This window comes from Protopterus annectens, chromosome 10.part0, assembly GCF_019279795.1.
Source record: "Protopterus annectens isolate FY-2018-M chromosome 10.part0, PAN1.0, whole genome shotgun sequence".
NCBI lineage: Eukaryota > Metazoa > Chordata > Ceratodontiformes > Protopteridae > Protopterus > Protopterus annectens.
The window spans coordinates 66,644,981-66,665,182 of record NC_056744.1 but is presented as its reverse complement, the minus strand read 5'-3'; the positions used below and the strand labels follow the sequence as shown (position 1 = coordinate 66,665,182).

Genomic DNA, 20,202 nt, shown 5'->3' with positions numbered 1-20,202 from the left:
TTACTGATTGCACCAGGCTGGCTATGCCAACACTGTTACCCCCTTTTGCGCAGTGTGTCACAGCTGGCCGCATGGCACCTACCTCAGACCCCTACCCTGCTGTCTCAGTAGGAGAGTCAGATTCTGCACCCCCAGCTTCAAACCCTGAACCTGGCAGCCTGGCTAATTACTTGATCTCTCCATTACCATCCCTCAGTAAACAAGTGCTGGATGTCATTTTGGAGGCAAGGAGGCCTAGCACTAGAAAATCTTATGCTGAAAAATGGAAAAGATTCTGTGCCTGGAACCAAACTCAAGGGATGGCCACAGCAGCACCTAATTTACCTCAGATTCTTCAATACTTAACAGAGATGCTTTACAAGGGCCTTTCCTTTTCCTCCATCAGAATTCACGCCTCAGCCATTTCAGCTCATTACAACACAGAACCATCACTCTTTTCTCACCCACTGCTCAAGCAGTTCCTCAAAGGGGCCAAAAACTTATGACCACCCAGGAGAGCCCCAACTCCAGCCTGGGACCTTAATTTTGTATTGGAAAAACTCACTCTTCCTCCTTTTGAGACAGCTGCAACTGCAGATTTAAAATTCCTTTCTTGGAAAACAGCTTTCCTTTTAGCAATCACTTCAGCAAGAAGAATATCTGAATTACAGGCCCTTATGGCAGTGGAGCCTTTTGTCATCTTTCATGTGGACAAGGTGTCCCTTGTGACTAATCCCGCTTTCATGCCCAAGGTGGTATCCAGTATGGCTCTTAATCAGTTCATTCATTTGCCAACCTTTTCTAATCCACAAAACAAAGGGGGGGTGGATACTGCACTCCTTAGATTTGCACAGACAACTTAGATTTTACTTGGGCAGGACTAAACCTAAAAGGAAATCTGAACAACTGCTGGTAGCATTTGCTGCAGGGGCAGAGAGGAAGGCTATTTCAAAGCAAACCATTTCTAAATGAATAGGCCATTGCATTAATTTCTGCTATAAGCACCATGGAAAACTTATCCCACAGGGGATTAGACCCCATTCAACTAGGGCTGCATCTACCTCTACAACCTTTCTCAGAGGTGTCCCTACCAGAGACATCCTAGAAGCTGCTACCTGGAGTTCTGTACATACATTCACCAAGCATTACCATTTGCCAATTTTCTCTAAATCCAGAACTGGTTTTGCCACTGCAGTCTTGCAGGGCCTTATAGCTGGTCCTAATGCTATCTAAATTCCTCCTCCCATCCTTAGCTTTGGGAATCTACCCAAATGTAATGACTGCAACAGTGAAACACAAGGAACATAGTACAGTTGTGTATACTTACCATAAATGTAGATGTTCGAGCGTATTCACTGTTGCAGTCCTGGTTACCCTCCCTCCAGCCCCCTGACTTCTTTTGGCTATACCTCTATTCTCCTTTACTATACTTAAAAGCCTTTTGGTGTATTTGCTTTTTTGTTGGAGGTATAACCTTGTATATGTATATATATATATATATATATATATATATATATATATATATATATATATATATGTGCTTCCCATTAAGAGGGGCACCTGACATCTGGGGCAAGAAAAACTGATGTATTGGCGTCGGCTGCATGCTTTATACTCCTGACTACCTGATGTCATGGAAGATGAGACAGGAACCAATGCAGGACCCAAGTCTTTGATAATCAGGCCGACTGAGGGCTACTGCAAGCAGATAACCCAAATGTGATGACTGCAACAGTGAATACACTCGAACATCTACATTTATGGTAAGTGCACACAACTGTACTTTCTGTGGTCTTTCAAGGAACCCCTGTTATGCTTAGACATGGCTGCCTTTCTATATGTTTTTTATTTTATATATTTATTTATTTATTTTTGTAATTAAGACCTATCCCCACCCTTGAAGCTAACATGAGCACTTTCACTGTATGTGTGTATGACTATAACTATCCTCTTTTCTCAACTACAGATATCTTAAATGAGATTATCTCATCAGAGTGTGAAATTTCCAGTCTAGAAGTGGAATCAAATGATGAAGAGGAGGAAGATGAGTTTGACAATGATGATGATGATGTAGAAATTGATGGGTGCTGTCCTGAAAGAACTTCTGTTATTTCTGTTGTTTCAAAAGACTCTGTATTTTCAGTGGCGTCCAAGGACTCCGCTATATCTGGCTTATCAGAAGTGTCCAAAATCTCAACAGATTCAATGCTGTCATTAGCATCCAAGTGCTCTATGGCATCATTTGTCTCTAGTCTTTCAGATAACGTGGACAGTGGCTACGTGGAAGAAATTGATGAAACCCAGATAGACTCCTTTATAAAATCAGAGAAGACCTCAAAATCAAGAAGGCGGCTAACCACAAAGATATACAGGTTTATGAAAAGTAAGAGCCCAGTGATTAGAAGGGACTCAAAATACCTCAGCAGCTACCAAGTGAACTGTATTTCTGATAGTCCACCATCAACTTCAAAGACATTGCCTCTTCGCAGGACTGAAAGTCTGAACTATCCTGATGAAAAGTGCAGGATACCTGCAAGATCGCAGAGGTCCCAGTCGCTTCCTCAGCATGCACTTATTTCAGCATTTCTTGATAGGCAGCTATTACAGACTGTGTTTTTTAGGAGAAGACCTTTCCTGAGCTGCAGTGATGATAGCAAAATGTCAGCATTGCGGGTTGTAGTATTTGGATCTGATAGGATCTCTGGAATGGTGGCCAGGGCTTACAGTAACCTAAGGTAAGCGCTGTAATCTATAGCAATAAAAATCACACATGAGTACTGCTAATTCATTTTTAGTATAAACTTACAAATAAATAAAATTACACACAAACTATGGTATCTCTATGGTACCTCAGACTTATAACCCCTTCTATGGTGTGCCCTACAGCATGAGATCCATCTGTAAAACAACCATACCTTAACTAAATAATTAAAAGCAGTTTTAAATGAGCAAGAACTTTTTCTTACAAGGCAAGTTTACAAATTCAGCAGTGCCTTCACTGGCAACAGACATTCCGTGCATTTAGAACAATTATCATGTTTTGAATATACCAAGCTTAATTTTCCTATAACTTTTACTTCCAGATGTTGTCTGAAATAACAAGTCCTTAGTTAAAGCATGTTTTAACCTTCAGGGAGGGGTTTGATATGAAAATATGCTTATGTTATTACATAATCCTTAGTCTTCATTAGTCTGTGATTTTACACACTAAATAGTTACTGCTGAATAAATGTATTTACTCTTTCTCTGATTACCCACTATATCGACTTTAGAGTTGCAGGGATGCCAGATCCTCTGCCTGCAGTCAGTAGGTGCAAAGCAAAGAAACCAGTCCAGGACAACATGCTAGTCTGTTACCGGACATACATAAATAAATGCACATACACAAACATGTGAACATACAAACATGCAAACATACACACACGTACAAACATAGCTACTCACACAAACATATATACACAAACTGACAAACATACACACACAATCACACATGCACACACACACATGCACACACACACACACACACACACACACACACACACACACACACACACACACACACACACACACACACACACACACACACACACACACACACACACACACACACACACACACACACATACACCATGCTTGCCTGTGGGCAGTTTGGAAGAGCACTACTTCCCCTAGAAGTTCTAGTGCATTTTGACAATGAATTTGCATTATAGTTAAGATAATACAATTCAAGTTGCTTTAAGTGCATTGCTTCCTACAAAACTTTAATACCTACAATCAGACAGTGTAATTCCCATCTAATTATTTTGATTAATATATGACTTTGTTTGATTATGGCTTTAGGAGAGGCAAAATATCTGGAAGTGACAAGGCTTCTTTGGAGTGAGTGGCTGGGTATGGCACCTCTACTATTCATCGTCTGTGAAGTGAATGGTCAACCAAAGTTGAACTCCCCAGTTAGTTTTTCTTAGAAAATGACTGCTGGTGCAGTATGTTAATATGCATGGCATACAGTGATTTCTTTTTGGAAGTGTCATCCTTCTTTGTATTTCTGCTGTCATGGAGTTGGTATATATACATTTGAGGGATGTAGCAGACCCCCAGAGGTACAAGGGTGCCTGTCCCATGCAAAAAAAAAAAAAGCTTACATTTAATTTTTTCATTGAGTTAATTTCCTGATTAATTTTTCTTGACAAGTTGGTTTCTTGCCAAGTCATAGCAGAAGCAGTCAGATACATAGATTTACAGAGATGTATAGAAAAAAAAAACAATAATTTCCCTTTACATAACAGAATGGTTATGGAAAAAGAAGATTATGTTTCATGGAGAATGAATTTGTTTTATTACAAAACATTCTTTGTCTAAAAACTAATCGTCATTATAATACAGACCTTTGATCGATTATACATTGAATCAAAATTATGGAAATCTGCTGTACAGCCATTTAAATCTTATTTTGTAATTTTTTTCTTTACACAGGCCTTAACAAAATAGGAATAGGAACAATACAATTAAGGTAATACAGATTATGAAGCTAGACAACATTTCTTCATATATATGTATTTTGATTCATGCAAATAAAATAAGCTCATGAAATATAATTTCTTCAAATGAATCATGAACATTTGAATAGTTCCAAAGTTCTTGCTTTGTGTTAGGTTTTATTTACTACTTTTTAACTCATACAAGCAAATGACTATTTCCTTACAATGCATGTTTAATAATGAATCATGATCTAAAGTTGGAGGTTTTTTTAATATATATTCATATTGTAGTATTTCAAATGGAATTAGCGCATACGTTCAGATGAACATGAGCATGTGGACTGAGCTACTGGTATCAGCACTAAAAGATTTATTTCCTCTAGAACAAAACAAACTGAAAGCTTGCTTCATTTAAACTAAATTTAAAAATGTAGTCTGAGAAGTATCACAGTCACAAGAAGAAGAATTAATAAAGCAGGCATGAAATGTAACTGGTACCTTATTTAGCAAGTATCTCACAAAGTGCATCAGCAGATAGCCTTCTCTTTCTCTGTCCTCCTGCACTATAGTAGATCCCAGTAGTTTTTCAGTCTGGTTGCAGTGCAGATCTATGGTTGGATTTTTTTCTTTTACTTTTGGTCTCTTGCACTCATAGTATGGACTTATTTTCCACTTCAAAACTCCCACCTGACACAGTTTGCCTGCCTCTTCTCATTGTTATCTTCCACAGACTCAAAGCAACCTCACTATCCTAGATGATAGGAAAAATCTGTTTTCCCAAGGGGGTCTGACCCTGATACAGGTGTATAGTCAATTTATTTATTCCATCCATTTATCCACTCCCAACCCCTTTTCCCATTTTGCACATGAGGTTGGGGTGTCTCTTCAACAGTGACAGTCATCTAGAGACTAGTTTGCCATCCCTTCCAGATGGAATGTAGGCGAGAGGTAGCCCATCCATATGGCTGTGGCCATGACAGCGGTGGTCCTGAATTTAAAGGGCTAGAGAGTCATGATCTGTAAGTAATATAAAGTCCCCTAATAACAAATAATATTTTGGGTTATGAGGGCCCTGTTGAAGGCAGGGCACTCTCTTTCTGCAGTTGTATACTACTTTGTTAACATTTTTTGGTATTTGTGTGTACCAAGAAATGTTTGGAAAAATTTCGAGTTATTCGTATTGATTTTGAATATATCAAATATTTTAGTTGCCCAGAAGCTTGTTCTTCTTCCGTTCTCCACATAATCAACTAGGAGGACTCAACTTTACTCAAGTTTGTCAGGAGCAAGCAACAGCAACAAACTCATAGGCTTATAGGTTCATAGGTGATTACTAGGCAAATGGCACAAGAGCTTTTACAAGCCTAGCCAATAATTCACAAGATATGATAATATTATATTTTAATTCCTCAGATAAGGGATGAGGTAGTATCATGGTAGTGGGTCTTTGGGTGTTGGGACCCTGAGTCATTTTACAGACTGCCTCTGTCCATAAGGGACGTGGGCAGTAACCCAGGAGGGAATTTATGGTTCCCATACATTTATAAATTATTTTTGAAGAGAGTGAGGCACTGGCTTTGTTTTACAAAGATGGAAAGTTTATTCCATAGACAAGGCAACCTTTGGGATAAGAATCTGTCTCTCCAGCAAGTTCTGTTAGAGTTACAAGTAAGTTTCAGGTCCATGGAACTCATAACTCTTGTATAATTTTTCCTGCAAATATGTAACATTTTCATCAGGGCTGGATCAGAGAATGCCTTGTAAGTCAGTCATAAATCCCCTCTCTATAAACAATATGAGATGGAGTAAGGGGAAAGGACCTTTAGTCAGTCTGCATAAGAAATGTTTCTTATGGTTTATATTTGTTTTAGTGAGAAACCTCTGAAGCCAGTCCATTTGGTGCAATTGCCTGGTTAGGTACATGCAGAAGGGAGCATTGTACTCGATTATGGGCCTGATGATGGCCAAGTACAGTGGTACTATGACTTCCTTTGATCTTGATGCTATGCCTTTAATTATAAGTTGAGACACACAGAAAGATTTCCTCACTACTGTAGCTACCTGGTGGTCAAAGTTTAGGTTATCTATAAGTGTTTCTAGGTCCCTCAACACTGGGTCTACTTTTAGGGTTTTGATATCAATACTGTAATTTGCAGGGATATCTGATTTACCAAAGGGTATGATTATGCATTTTTTAGCATTTAATATCATCATGGTTTTGGCACCTGCAGTTTGTCATTTTTAGTCTAATCTGTAGGATGTCAATATCACTTGGAGTTTCAGTGATTGCTTCCAGCTTACAGCCATCAGTGAACTTGGTGAGCCAGAAGACCCCGACATTGATGTTCACATCAGAGAAGTATATATCAAACAGGAGGGGTCCCAGCATTGTGCCCTGTGGGACATCACTAGTAACAGGTTTCTTATCAGAGTGGATTTACCTATCAGGACAACATGTGCCCTGTCAGAGAGCCAGTTGATGATGTAGGGATTTATGCCTGGCTCAGTAAGCTTAGCTATGATCCCCAAGTGATGGATTGTGCCGAAAGCTTTGGCCAGGTCTAGATAAGTGGTGTGTACCATTTTACCCTCATCCATAGCCCTGGGGACTTTCTCGAAGAAGTCTGACAGAATGAGCAAGAAAGACCTCCCTTTGGCAAAATCAAATTGGGTCTGGTCCAGTTTGTGGAGACTTCCTATGTCATTATTGATCAGATCCATGATAATTTTCTCCATGGCCGTGCAGATAAGACTGGTCAAGCTTATGGCTTGGGTCAGTTGATGTGCCCCCTTTGTGCAGAGGGACAACTGTTGCAGTCCTGCATTCCTCTAGGGCAAAGCCCATCTGGAGGCTGTGGTTAAAGAAGGTTTCTATTGGCCCTGATAGATTCTGTTTTAAGCTATATATTAAGCACCCTGGAATGTTGTTGGGAACCATGGAGGCTGTGGTTTGGCTTTAGCAAGCATAATAAGTACATCTTCCCTTGTAATGACTGGCAGGGGGATGGTTGTGGGTACTTATTTGGGTGTGGTAGGAAGTGATAAGGTGGGGGAGTTTGAACTAAATATAGGCTAGCAGGTTTGCTATAGTTTCAGGCTGGGTATAAGTGTTGCCATTCATGATTAACTCACAATATTACTGAGAATTTCCTCTGAGGCTATGAACATAATTAAAAAAGCCTTATGGGTATCATTCACCTGGTAGGCTATCTTTGCCTCATAATTTGCTTTAACAGATTTGAGTGGCTCTCTAATTTATTTTTTTTAGACTGGTGAGTATCTTTTTGCAGTGTTTTGTCTGTTCCTTCTTGGCTTTGTGGATATTTTTTTTTTTTTTGGCGAATAGCCTGTTTATGCTATGATCACATCAGGGTGGTTTATTTTTGCCAGTAATCATTGGTTTGGCTCAGACAGGTCCTGCCTCCTCAGTGCAGCTGTGAATGTAGTTGCATAATCCTTTTGTGTTCAGCTCAGAGTAGGCCTCAGTGTCATCTGGGTTCGTAGGGGCTTGGAAGTTTAATAAGCTGTCAGTTTGAGGTAATTGGCCTTAGCAAAGCTCTTAACAGGTTTGGAGTTTAATGTAAGTTGTAGGTTAATTTTAATAATAAAGGAGAACATTCTGTGGTCGTATTTTACCAGGTAGGAGTTAATGCACGGAAGGGAGCAGCATCCCCTCATGTTTGTGACTACTAGGTCTAGGATATTTGTGCAGTTAGTTGGGGAGTTAACAAGTTTCTCCAGGGTGTTTGTATTAACGAAGTCCAAAAACCTCTGAGCAAGTGAATTATGAGTCATATAAGTCCTCCAGTTTATGGAGGAGTAGTTGAAGTCACCCATAAGTATGGTGTTGCGCTGAATGTTAAGAGATTCCAGTAGGTTTAGGTAGGAGGTGTGGTTTTCCAGACCCATGTTAGTGGATCTGTAGCTAGCAAGGATATGATAGGGGTCACACCTACTGTTAGTTGGGTATAGAGCAGCTCAAGAGGGTCATGTTGTGGCACCAGTCTAGCAGTGTACTTGTCCTTTAAGAACACTGACCTCTTAAGGACATGAAGTGTTTCAGCTTCTTAATGTCCATTACTTTTTTTTTTTTACTTTTTAAGTCTTTATAGTTACGTTCAGGACAATAAAACCAAACCCACTGGCTGTGGACATGCATGTTTCAGCCTTTTTATTAGCATCAGCTTGGTTTAAAGACCCTGTGTTTCTGAAGTATAGTCAAACTATCCTCTTATGGTGTGCTGATGAGGTCAATAAAAAAGACAAAACATGCATGTCCACAGTTAGTGGGGTTTGGCTTTATTGGCCTGACTGTAATCATAAAGATTTAAAAAGAAAACAAAATAATGGACATTCAGAAGCCTTGTAGCTAAACACTTGATGTTCTTAAGGGGTCATTGCATATATACCATGGGCCTCCATTACAGGAGGTTTAAGGTATCACTCAATGAAGACTCTAACTTGGCTGGGACTTTCTTGCAGATTTTACTGAATGATTTGTCTGTGTGACTTTTTCCCTTTGGTTTGGATGTTATTTGGGATATTTTGAAGGCGCACTAATGTTAATGTACACCAGGCTTTTATTCATTAATTTGTTAACTGATAATATAAATCCTTTAATTTATTTAGAATGAATTGCTAAATGGTATATGTTAAGGTTCAATATGTATTTTTAATTTTAGTTCTGTTTTTTTGATGTCATTATCAATCATGGTAATTTTAAACATGAAATGGACCCCTCTGGCACAGTGTTATAGAGAACAGTGGAGGGACTATTAAATAGCTTTTGAACTTGTGCCTGTAACTTGGAATTTACTTTCCACTGACGTATTAAACATTATAAGACTGCATCAGGTACTAAGATTATGAAGCACCTGAAAGAACTATATGAATGTAACTGCCGTAGGGATAAAGTATATTACCTGTGTGGCATCCCTACTCTGGGCCAGTAATCGAGGAGCCTCAATCCTCACCATGGACACTGGTGAGGGGCATTCACTTTGAATAAGAATGGATATACACAGTATTTCAAGATGCAGTTCTCTGCACCAAGCACAATTTCCCTTAAGAGCACACAGGGAACACAACACAGCTGTAGAGTTGAGTCCTCATCTAAATGTTCAAAGCCAAGTCCTCCACTACCTTCTCTGTGAAACCAGTGCTCTGTGTACCTGCTCCAAGAAGCTCACACACACACACACACACACACACACACACACACACACACACACACACTCTTTGAGATTTGATTTTTACGCACACACACACACACACACACACACACACACACACACACACACACACACACACGCACACACACCTGGGAATGGCTGCCACAGATTTACCAGCTATGCCCCCTGTGCCCAAACTATAAGGTAGCTACACTACCACCAGAAAACTCCAAAGTCAGCTACTCTAAGGCTGTTTAAAGGGTACCAAATGTATTATTTTTAAATATTTATTAATACCAATACAAATGGTAGCGTTTGACCAATGCAGCAAGGTTTTCAGGAGTGGCCACGGTGTCACCAAACAAATAAAGGTACTCTCAAAGGTTAACTGGTAAAACATAAAATCCAAGAGGCTTCAAAACCAAAACAAATCCAAGGCTGTAGGTCACGAGCAGCAACTGTTTTATTTGGTAAAACCACTTAAAACCAAAACAAAAAAAAATACATATATGTTAAGCATTTTTGTCCCTTATAGGAACTTCATCAGAATATAAAAGCAGTTAAAATACAAAACATTTATACCCATATCCATGAGCAATGACAACAATTCCTTTGATGTTTCAAGAAGGAGTGTCTCCAACCATTTCTAGTCAAAGTAGCATCACAATGCCATCTAGTGTTCGGAAGATTTAAGTGCACTGCATCCTGAAAGTGTGTTATCTTGCTAGCCAGCTAAAAAAAACTAAACTTTTTATATCAAACAAACTGCATTTTTATATATATATATATATATATATATATATATATATATATATATATATATATATATTAGTTTTTGTAAGGACCCTTAGATAAAAAAATAAAATAAATAAAAATCAAATCACATTAAAATGAGAAGTTAAATTGTATACATAAAAATCATTCCAAAAAACCAAGTACCTAAAAATAATTCAACATTCAACACATGCAATGAGATGGTAAAAAATATATTGGTAAAAAATATTAAAACCAATTATAATCTGCAATAGGGGCATTCAATTAAAGAGTATATAAAGTTTGTGTCATACATCATTTTCTTGAAGCGGCTTGAATAGGAGGAAAAAATGTGTATTAAGTATAAAGTTCACATAAATAGCTTGGTACTTTAAGTGCAAACCTGTATCAAAGGGGTGAGGTACAGTACTCCATTTTGTCCGTTATACGTGAATTTTCAGAAAATTTTTTGATTACTGAAAAACTTTTTAAGTATTTATTTGTTGAATATGCAGTCACCCCTGCTTTTCAGGGGCTCCCAAACATCCATAAAATTTTGATATGTCCAACTTTTAGACCCATAGTGTCTGGTAGAAAGTGGTTAACAAAACCATTTTCCATCTATGTAGATAAGCAGCTACGACTGGTTTTAAACAGTGTTATTACAGTATTGAGGGATGCACACTTTCTGAGAAACCTATATGAGTTTGTTAATGGGAGCGCTAATGTTCTTAATGAATGTCTTATGGTGACATTAGATGTTGAATCTTGCAAGACTCCCAATTTAGTTTACTTGGCTACCTGTACTGCATGCACTAGTTTCTATTTGGGCAAGACAAACCGTCCTTTCTATGAAAGAGTATGTGAACATTTATATAGTGCAAAGAGATGTGACATGACAAATGCTCTAGTGAAGTACATTATGGAGCATGATTTTTCTCATAATTTTAAATTTAAAGCTGTTGAACAGATTTACATGGGGTTACGGAGTGGAGACTTTGAGGAAAGGAAGCTACACTAGATTATGCAACTTCAGGGTGATAAGACACCTGGACTCTCTTTAAATCCTGTATTCAAGTCAAGGGATTTGCATAGATAATGCACAGTCTGCTTTGATAGGCTGTTGAATTAATTGCCTGGCTTTTTAAATGTTGGTTTGTGATATACTGTTTGTCTGATGAAGCACATTTGTGCAAAAGTGTTCACGTTTTTAATGTTTATGTTGTTTTAATTAAACCATTTTTGAACTAGCCTTGTCTTTGGAGTACCTTCACATGTTTTACTTGCTTTTGAAATTTTTTTTTGATTTCCTAATACACAATAATTACAATTATTGTGCAGCTTTACGAATATCTTTATTTTTTTTTAGGTCACGGGAGAACAGTCGTCCTTTACTGACAAAATACTTCAAACTGCAGTTTTTCTACATACCTGTAAAAAGAAGTTATATTAGCCCAGCTGTAAATTTAATAAGTTCGTCACCACAAACAGATACTGGTCGCAGAAATTCTATTGCAATGGTAATATTTTTATGCAACATTGAACATTGTTCTGCAAAACATCATATCATTGTTTAAGAACATTTCTTTACCTGTTTCTCAGCATCAATCTATTTTATTTGAATTTTACTTTCTCACATTGAGGATATAGAAAATGTGCAGCTTTCTGTTCAGGTCATGCCACACATTTATATTTATAGATATTCAGTATTTAGGCAAATCATCAATGTGAACAGACAGAAGTTATTTGGTTTTCAATTCCATGCCTGCTAAATATTAAGCCACTCCCCAAATGAACACATACCATCTCTTCCTTTACTCAGAGATTTCACCCAGGATCACAGCAACAGCTATCCGGGGGGGGGGGGGGTGATGGTGCACAGTGACCTGCCCATACAAATGCACACTTCCACACACCTGAATTGAAGGCTATCACCTAGGGGGTGTTTTGGTAAGTCTAACGCCCACTCACTGGGCATGCATTTGTATCAGCGTCCATCATCTGTGGGACTGTGGCAAACTGTAATCTACTCTGCCCTCCTACCAGAATGTATACATCCCATCAACTCATGCCAATTCTGTCAGGTGCATGATCATCTAAATGAGCTTTTGTCTCCTGGGCCATACTCTGTCAGGTGCCTGATTGTCTAACTGAACTTGTGTCATCTGGGCTGCACTCTGTCAGGTGCCTGGTCCTCTAACTAAACGTGTGACCTCTGGGCCGTACTCAGGGCTTTAATGTTCTATACTATCACAGCTGGCTAAGCAAAGAGAAATCATACTCGTGAGAAAAGAGTGAAGAGTAGGAGCATACTGAGTGAAATTGTCTTAGTTTCCAGATGTGACTGGTGTGTGTGTGTGTGTGTGTGTGTGTGTGTGTGTGTGTGTGTGTGTGTGTGTGTGTGTAGGGGGGGTACAGTGGAATGCAATGCATTTTGTGCGGCTTTACTGTAGAACTACAGATGACAGATGTACCACTGCCAAATCGTATACACTGTGTACTGTCATTAAATGTCCAGATTTGTGCTGTTCGATACCTTGAATACGATCAAGATATGTTGCAGAAACTCCTGTTGTTATGCTGCATCACTGTACCACTAGCTTTTAAAAAGTATTACCACTATCTTTTAAAAAGTATTATTCTCTAGAGTTTTACATTATCTTTTCTTTACATTCTGCTCAAGAGATTTTAAATGTAATTGTAAGCTGTTGGTATTACAGTGCTGAATAGACTTATCAATGTATTTTCATTCTGTACTAAGAAAATGCATATCTTTTTTTTTTGTTTTTGCTGTAGCAGTTTTTTCAGATTTGAAATCTGTAGTACTAAGCATTGAGAGTGGTTATTGCAGGCATGCAATTAATATATTTTACAATACAATTTGTCTTACCTTTTTAAAATAACTCATTTCTGTGATACCATTTGCTCTTTTTGCCTTTTGTGCTGAAATAGAATGTCAGAGGTATTTAGGGGAGGAAATAAGCATCTGTGTATTTTTATGTGTTGATGCATACACACTACCTCATTCAAGTGTACTTCATGCTGCAACACTGGATGTTGTAAATACTTGCTGTGAATTTGATTGGCAGGTATATACATATTGGAAATGTAGATAAAGACTAATTTAAGGGATCTGTGACATCAAAAAGGCTGTTCAAGGAGATATGTGAATTTTGGCTGGAATTCATAAAAAATGCCCTTTGCTCACAGAAACTGCAGTGACCAAAAGTTTCAGTTTCCACAATTGCAGGAAATGCATTTCAAAGATATGCTTAGCCCCAATGAGGAAGACCTCGTTATTGGTTAATTTGCATGTCTCTGAATAGAATGTAATTGCCATCAGTACTAAATAGCACTTTTAGTAGTAATTAGCACTGGTGGCTCATGCATTGCATTGGCTCAGGTCCCACCTCAACCACTATTCCACACACCTGCAGATATTCACACACACACACACACACACACACACACACACACACACACACACACACACACACACACACACACCTCCTCACAGTCAGTGAACATAATTTTTACTAAATTTCCCTGATATTGCCTCATAGTTTTGCTTTGTTCTTGTAAAATAAGGTCATGGAGCATTGCAATCAGTCAGTAAAGCCAGACATTAGAGTTTCATACTTCTTATTGTTTAGAAACTGCATTGTGGTAAAAAAAACACGCTGGTTCTTTTAACTTTTAATGTGAATCATAGTGATACTTAACAACAGTCCCTAATTTTGAGTCTTCATTCCACCATTATTTATTGCTTATTCCTGAATCTTCAACAAATGGGTTGAAAGCTGTGACTACAGCCTATAACCCCCATGGTCATGCTCCCACACAATCACAGTAACTGATACACCCCTCTTCACCCGATCACACTCATGATTACAGTCTCCCATTCACACACACAAACACACACACACACATATGCACATACACCTACTCTACCGATCCCCTAACTAACCCATCTACTGTGCCATCCAGGCAGATGCACAGAGACAACAAACACACACCCACACACAGTCATTCAAAACCACTCATACACCTGCAGACATGCCCCACACATGGCCACACACATACACACACTCACACATCCTACCACCACTACCTGTCCTCTAAACTCCCTGGCACTTACATGAAACATGCATACCTCTCAACCTCTTAGCTTAAGAAATCTGGACAAAGCCTTACATAATGGGGGGGGGGCAAAGGCCCAAAAATAGGAACTGATTTTAAATATTTGTGTTATAAACTTAGAAAGTATCTAGAATAATAGTGTTTATGTTAAAATGCATTTTCTAAAGGATATAAAGTTGAAACTCAAATGTATCTCATTATTTACTGTGATTTGCCAGAAAACTACAAATTTTATGAGGAACAAACTGAAATTTTGAAGCACAGATCTGGACATTCTGTGAAAATCTGTACAGCTGAGAGGTATGGCAACATGGTATTTCCCATTAGAAGTAATGGTGAACTGCATCATTTTGGCCATATTCATTAATATGGATGTTATAAGCTGCAGCACTGAATGAATCTCTGAATAATTCAGATGTGTAAATCTCTTCCCACAGGCATTTCTGGAGGAGAGCACATGGCTAATTAACATATGCTGCTCCCCCAGAATGCCTCATTAGCATGCAGCGTGGCCATGGAGACAGTCCACCTCTGTGATCCCTCCACCTGTGTAGAATTGCTGGGATGGGCCTCTCTCTGAATCAAAAAGGGCATCTTCCAGTGGTTGGCTGTCCATGTAAGGACTTCCTGTTGATGATAGCCCATTCTGAATCCCAGCCTTTGTTTATGTATTGTCTGCAAAGGATAAAGCAGGTGCTGAAAGTGAATGTTAAAAACTTGAAACAAATCTTTTATTTACTCCAAATTCAATTTGCAAAACTGATTTGCAAATCAGATGTTTTTTTTCAGAGATGGTAATTATATTTTGCCATTAAAAAAAAACAATCAGTGTAGGTAACCAATTCAATGATTTAGAGGACTGTGTATTGTTTAAGTGGTAATTTTGTTAGACTCTTCAGGCTGTATCTCATCAGAGTTTTAAAGAATAAAATACAACAAAGATATCATACATATCCACTAGCTTTTAGTTTACCTTTTGATGTAGTGGTTCTAAAAATGTGACCTAGCTGTAGCTGTATCCTTAATATAAAGTCAGGACATTTAATGTATCAAAGTTAGACATAAATCATTGTAAAGGAGTCTATAAGACATAAAATACAGGGAAGCAGCTTTAAGCCTGTCTTGGTAGCAGTGGGTACTTGGTCCAGTGATTTTTTTTGTTGGAAACACCTAGTGTCTTTCTAGGAACATAATGTGTTTCAGTGAATAGATACAAACTAAAAGGGGCATTATATTGTATCAATGGTGTAATGATGGTAAGGTACAGAGGAATGATCATTTCTTTTCACCTAAATGAGGTGCACTTAGTTATTATAGAAGAGTGTCCTGACCACTTTTGTTATGTAGTGGGAGTTGTCTGTGCTGGTGTCAACATCAATGATGACTCTGTCAGTTTGGAGAGGTCTGTGAACTTCTGTTGAGATTTGTTTCCTAATGGTGACAGTGTTATACTTGTTTACATTCACTTTACACCAACTTCTAATACACCACTGATTTACATGGTTTAGCCCTTGCTGCAGTAATTGGCATTGAATTCAAAGGGAATGACAACATCCAGTTTACAATTGCAGCAAATTTAGTTGGCCATATATCTGAGTTAGTGTTTCAGAGGTCTGAAAATCCCATGTTGAACAGAAGAAGCCCCAGTTCTGAGCCATGAAGAATGCCACTAGTCACCTTTTTTGCTTTTTTAGTTGGTAAGGGCTGCTTTCATTATGTGGGTTTTGTCTGCCAGCCAATTTGCTGTCCATCTTACAACATAAGTGCCTATATTAAGGTCTTTAAGTTTGCTTGCATTTCCAGCAAGGGGAATAATGTCAAAGGCCTTGGCCCAATCTAGGTGCACTGTACAAATTGCAAGACTACTATCAACAGTTTCACAGATGCTTACTAAATTAAGTAGAATACATGACCTGATTTTGGCAATACCATATTGTCGCAGGTCTAAACAATATTTTGTTTACTGAAAGTTATGAAATCATAATAATTATTCCACTGTATGGCTTGACAAACTAGTCTTTACACAGTGATCTGAGGTGGGGCCCCTTTAATGATGGGCATAATGGTAGCCATTTTCCATACCTCATGAACAAACTATGGCACTATGCTTATGTTGAACAATTTTAGGAGGTGTTCTGAGAGGTCATGTTTGGTACTGGTTATTAAACAACCAGGTATACTGTTAGGACTTATGCAGGTGGTATTTTAAAAGGCTTTGGAAACTGTGGAATTTAAATCACTTTCCTGAAGTGAAGTTGGCAATAAATTTACCAAGTATGCTAGCAATACATTTAGCGTTTCACATTATTGCTGCTGTTTTTGAAAGCCTTTATTGTGGTTAGATTCTAATATGTTATAGGCCATAATTTTTTTCTTTTTCATTTTATTATAGAGTTTATTAATTCTAGCATTCATCCAGAGAGCATTGTTTTCATGTTCCTTAACATAGTTACTTCTGATAGGGACAGCTTGGTTTAGGTGTTGGATGGGAGAAGACTTCATTGGCGTAAGTGGCAGCTGAGGTTACAGGAGTGTGGAAAGTTGCAGCTGAATTTTGAGAGCTGATGAAGTCTGTAAATTCAGAAATGTAAGTATGATGGGTTAGATGCACTAAAGGAGAAGATTACTGCTTTGTAACTGGATTTTTACCAACAACGAGGATACTTTAGGAGAAGTGGAAGTAGATGCAGTGTTACTGAGGATGAGGTCAAGATTTTGTCCCCTAGTAGGTTGGTTAAGTATTTCTGCAAGGGAGTTGGCATTTACTAAGTCAAGGAATAATTGTGCATCTCCAATATTTGTAGTGCAGGTAGTTCCAAGTCTCCTTTACAGCATGGATGTGCTCAAGTTACAAGTAAGCCTTGTGGTCTGGTAATTAATTGTTAAAATTTCTGGCACTGAGTTGAGTAAACTTGATACAGTCCATACTGGAAGGTACCACAAATCTTTTTCTTATTCTGGAATGTCCAGAAGAAGACATTGCCTAAAAAAGGAATTGTGTGTGTGTGTGTGTGTGTGTGTGTGTGTGTGTGTGTGTGTGTGTGTGTGTGTGTGCGTGTGCGTGTGTGTGTGTGTGTGTGTGTGTGTGGTGCTTTGGAAACTATGCAGACGTAATGGACCAAAGGGTGAGAGGTATACTTGACAAAGCAGTTGGGGAGTCAGTCATTTTGTCCCAAGCTGACACTAACTACATCGCCAATTGTTAAAGTTGACTACCTTCACTTTGTGTTTGGGAAGCCATCTGGTTGAGGTTAAGATTACAGTCAGATCCAGGGTCTTATCTACATTTCACACGTCTCTCCATATGTCCTTCTGGAGCACCACAGGTCATTCATACCCACATCAGCCACCCCCATATCATAGGCATATTTGTCCTGTTTGAGAGATTGTAAGACCCACATGATGTCATGCATCCAATCATTGCTGTCAACCTGTCTTTCTCTCCCCCCTAATGAATATATATTCAGTGTACATGATGATGGTTTTACCGATTTCTAAGAAATGTCTTCTTGTGTGTATGGACTTGTGGCAGTGGAAGGTTTGCAGTATAAAGCCTGGTGACTCACAGAGTTGTGACATTGTGGTGTAGTTGTGTTAGTGGATTACTACTGCTGAGGCTCTTAAGTCCTGATCCTTGTAGTCTTAGGGAGTATTTTTTATAACCTTTGCATATGTTGGTTTAGTGTTATCTTGTGAAGGCATGGGCAAATTTATGTGCTGCGGACTGACCATCTGGGTTGGTGAGAGAATCGCCTCAAGGCTATATAGATAATTACATCTCTCACAAATCATTTCATATCAAGTCTAGTTGTACTATCCTATATGTACTATGCAGAGTTCACTGATTACTCAAACCTTGTTATAATGACGTTCATATGCAAAGTATCTTGCAATAACAGGCTTAATATAGTGAGGTTATTTATGAATGAACCTTGCTGTTATTAGCAAGCCCACACTGCTGTATATCTGGTAGCTTCTACTGCACTGCATCAGAAACCTGGCTGCTTTGAAAGTTAAAAGTAACGAGTCAGAGTACAATTTCTAACAGCCTTTAAATAAGTTGGTTAATAAGAGGTGCTTTCTAATTCTGGCTACTGTTTATGTGATTAGCAGTATGAGGTGCATTGTAGCTGTTAAACCTGTCAAGACACTTTTCACTCCTGTGCTTTTTGTAAGTAGTAATACATAATGGCAGCTAAAATTCTTTATGTATTACAAATTATTAGGATAACAGAAAACATTTGTTTGGTAGGATGACCCTAACTATGGAGAAGAGAATTCAAGGTTAATAACTGGAAATGTGTTTTTGCCATCTGCAAACATATCAATGGTTTTCAGAGCATGTGGTGCTGCACTTTCTCCATTGCATTGTGATGGTGGCATATATATATATATATATATATATATATATATATATATATACACACACACACAGAAGACACAAAAGGATCCAAGGACTACAGAAAATATTCTTGTAAAACTTCCTCCTTTAATAACAAATAAAAACATAAGCGCTTTCGTAACGATGCTACTTCATCAGATGTATAACAGCCACAACTATTTATACAGTCAAATTACTAAATCACATGACCAACTAGATTCACTACTAAAAGGTATACTACATTTAAAACTAGTTAATAAAATATATTTGTTATTAACATATAAACATATAAATAATTAATATATATCTCACAACATAATGTAGCAGCATTACAAATATATATATAACATATAGACATGAAAGTAAAACACATAATTCCTGATTTTTATTTTCTCTTTAGGCTTCTAGCTTTCAGCCTAGGTTTAATAGGCACTCTGTCATTCAAGCCATGTCCATAATCTCCTCTCAATCTTATAATCCATTTAGATTCAATTTGGTCAGTAGAGTTATTAATATCTCCTTTTCTAATATTTTCAAAAATGCGTGCTATCACCATGAATTTAAAGAAATGAGAGCTATCAGTTTGATATTTGATAGAGCAGTAGCAATACTGCCTTTACTGGCAAGATAATGTTTTTTATTCTTTCTTTAAGAGTTCTATCTGTTTTCCTTATATAAAATTTTAAACATACAGGACAATAAGCTAAATACCCAACATGAGCTGTATCACAAGTAGCAAAGACAGCAAATGCATATTTTTTTGTTTTGATCTAGATGATTAAACTCTCCACTGCTATCAATATACTGACAAAATTTACAATGTCCACAGGGTATCATACAGTGTTGAGTGCACATTTTCTTATTATTTTTCGAAATACAAAGACGTTGTTTTAAAGATGGCATATTTTTAAAAATAAATAAAACAAAATCCACGTCAGCAGAACCAGCAGCAAACAATCCAATGTTAAGTGTTTTATTAACATCCACTTTTCGTTCAAAAAAACTGAACTTCTTCAGACAGACATCAAAAGGTAGCAAATGTAAAAAAACACCTTAAATACACAATTAACAACACATGATACATTTGAATGGACCAACCAACTGGTTAAAACTCACTGACATCAATGTGTGGGAAAAAGCTGATCTCAAAACTTCTTAAGTTTATTTCAGTTTGTTTTAATTTTTCTGTTGCTTCAGTTTGTATATTTTTAAAAATAAATATAGGTGTGTCATCTATAAGACTTTTCATGACTCCGTCAGTGGTTAAAATTTTCCAGTGTTTCTCTATAATGTCAGT

General features: G+C 37.8%; 1 protein-coding gene across 1 annotated transcript in view; it reads left to right on the top strand.

Annotated features, from left to right (window-relative positions):
- The window catches only part of PIK3R5 (phosphoinositide-3-kinase regulatory subunit 5), an 823,030-nt gene that overhangs the window by 661,334 nt on the left and 141,494 nt on the right, over nt 1-20,202 (top strand). Inside the window, exons 11-12 of the mRNA XM_044085025.1 lie at nt 1,946-2,714; nt 11,754-11,904. Of these exons, the coding sequence (XP_043940960.1) occupies nt 1,946-2,714; nt 11,754-11,904 (920 nt within the window). The remainder of the gene's footprint in view (nt 1-1,945; nt 2,715-11,753; nt 11,905-20,202) is intronic.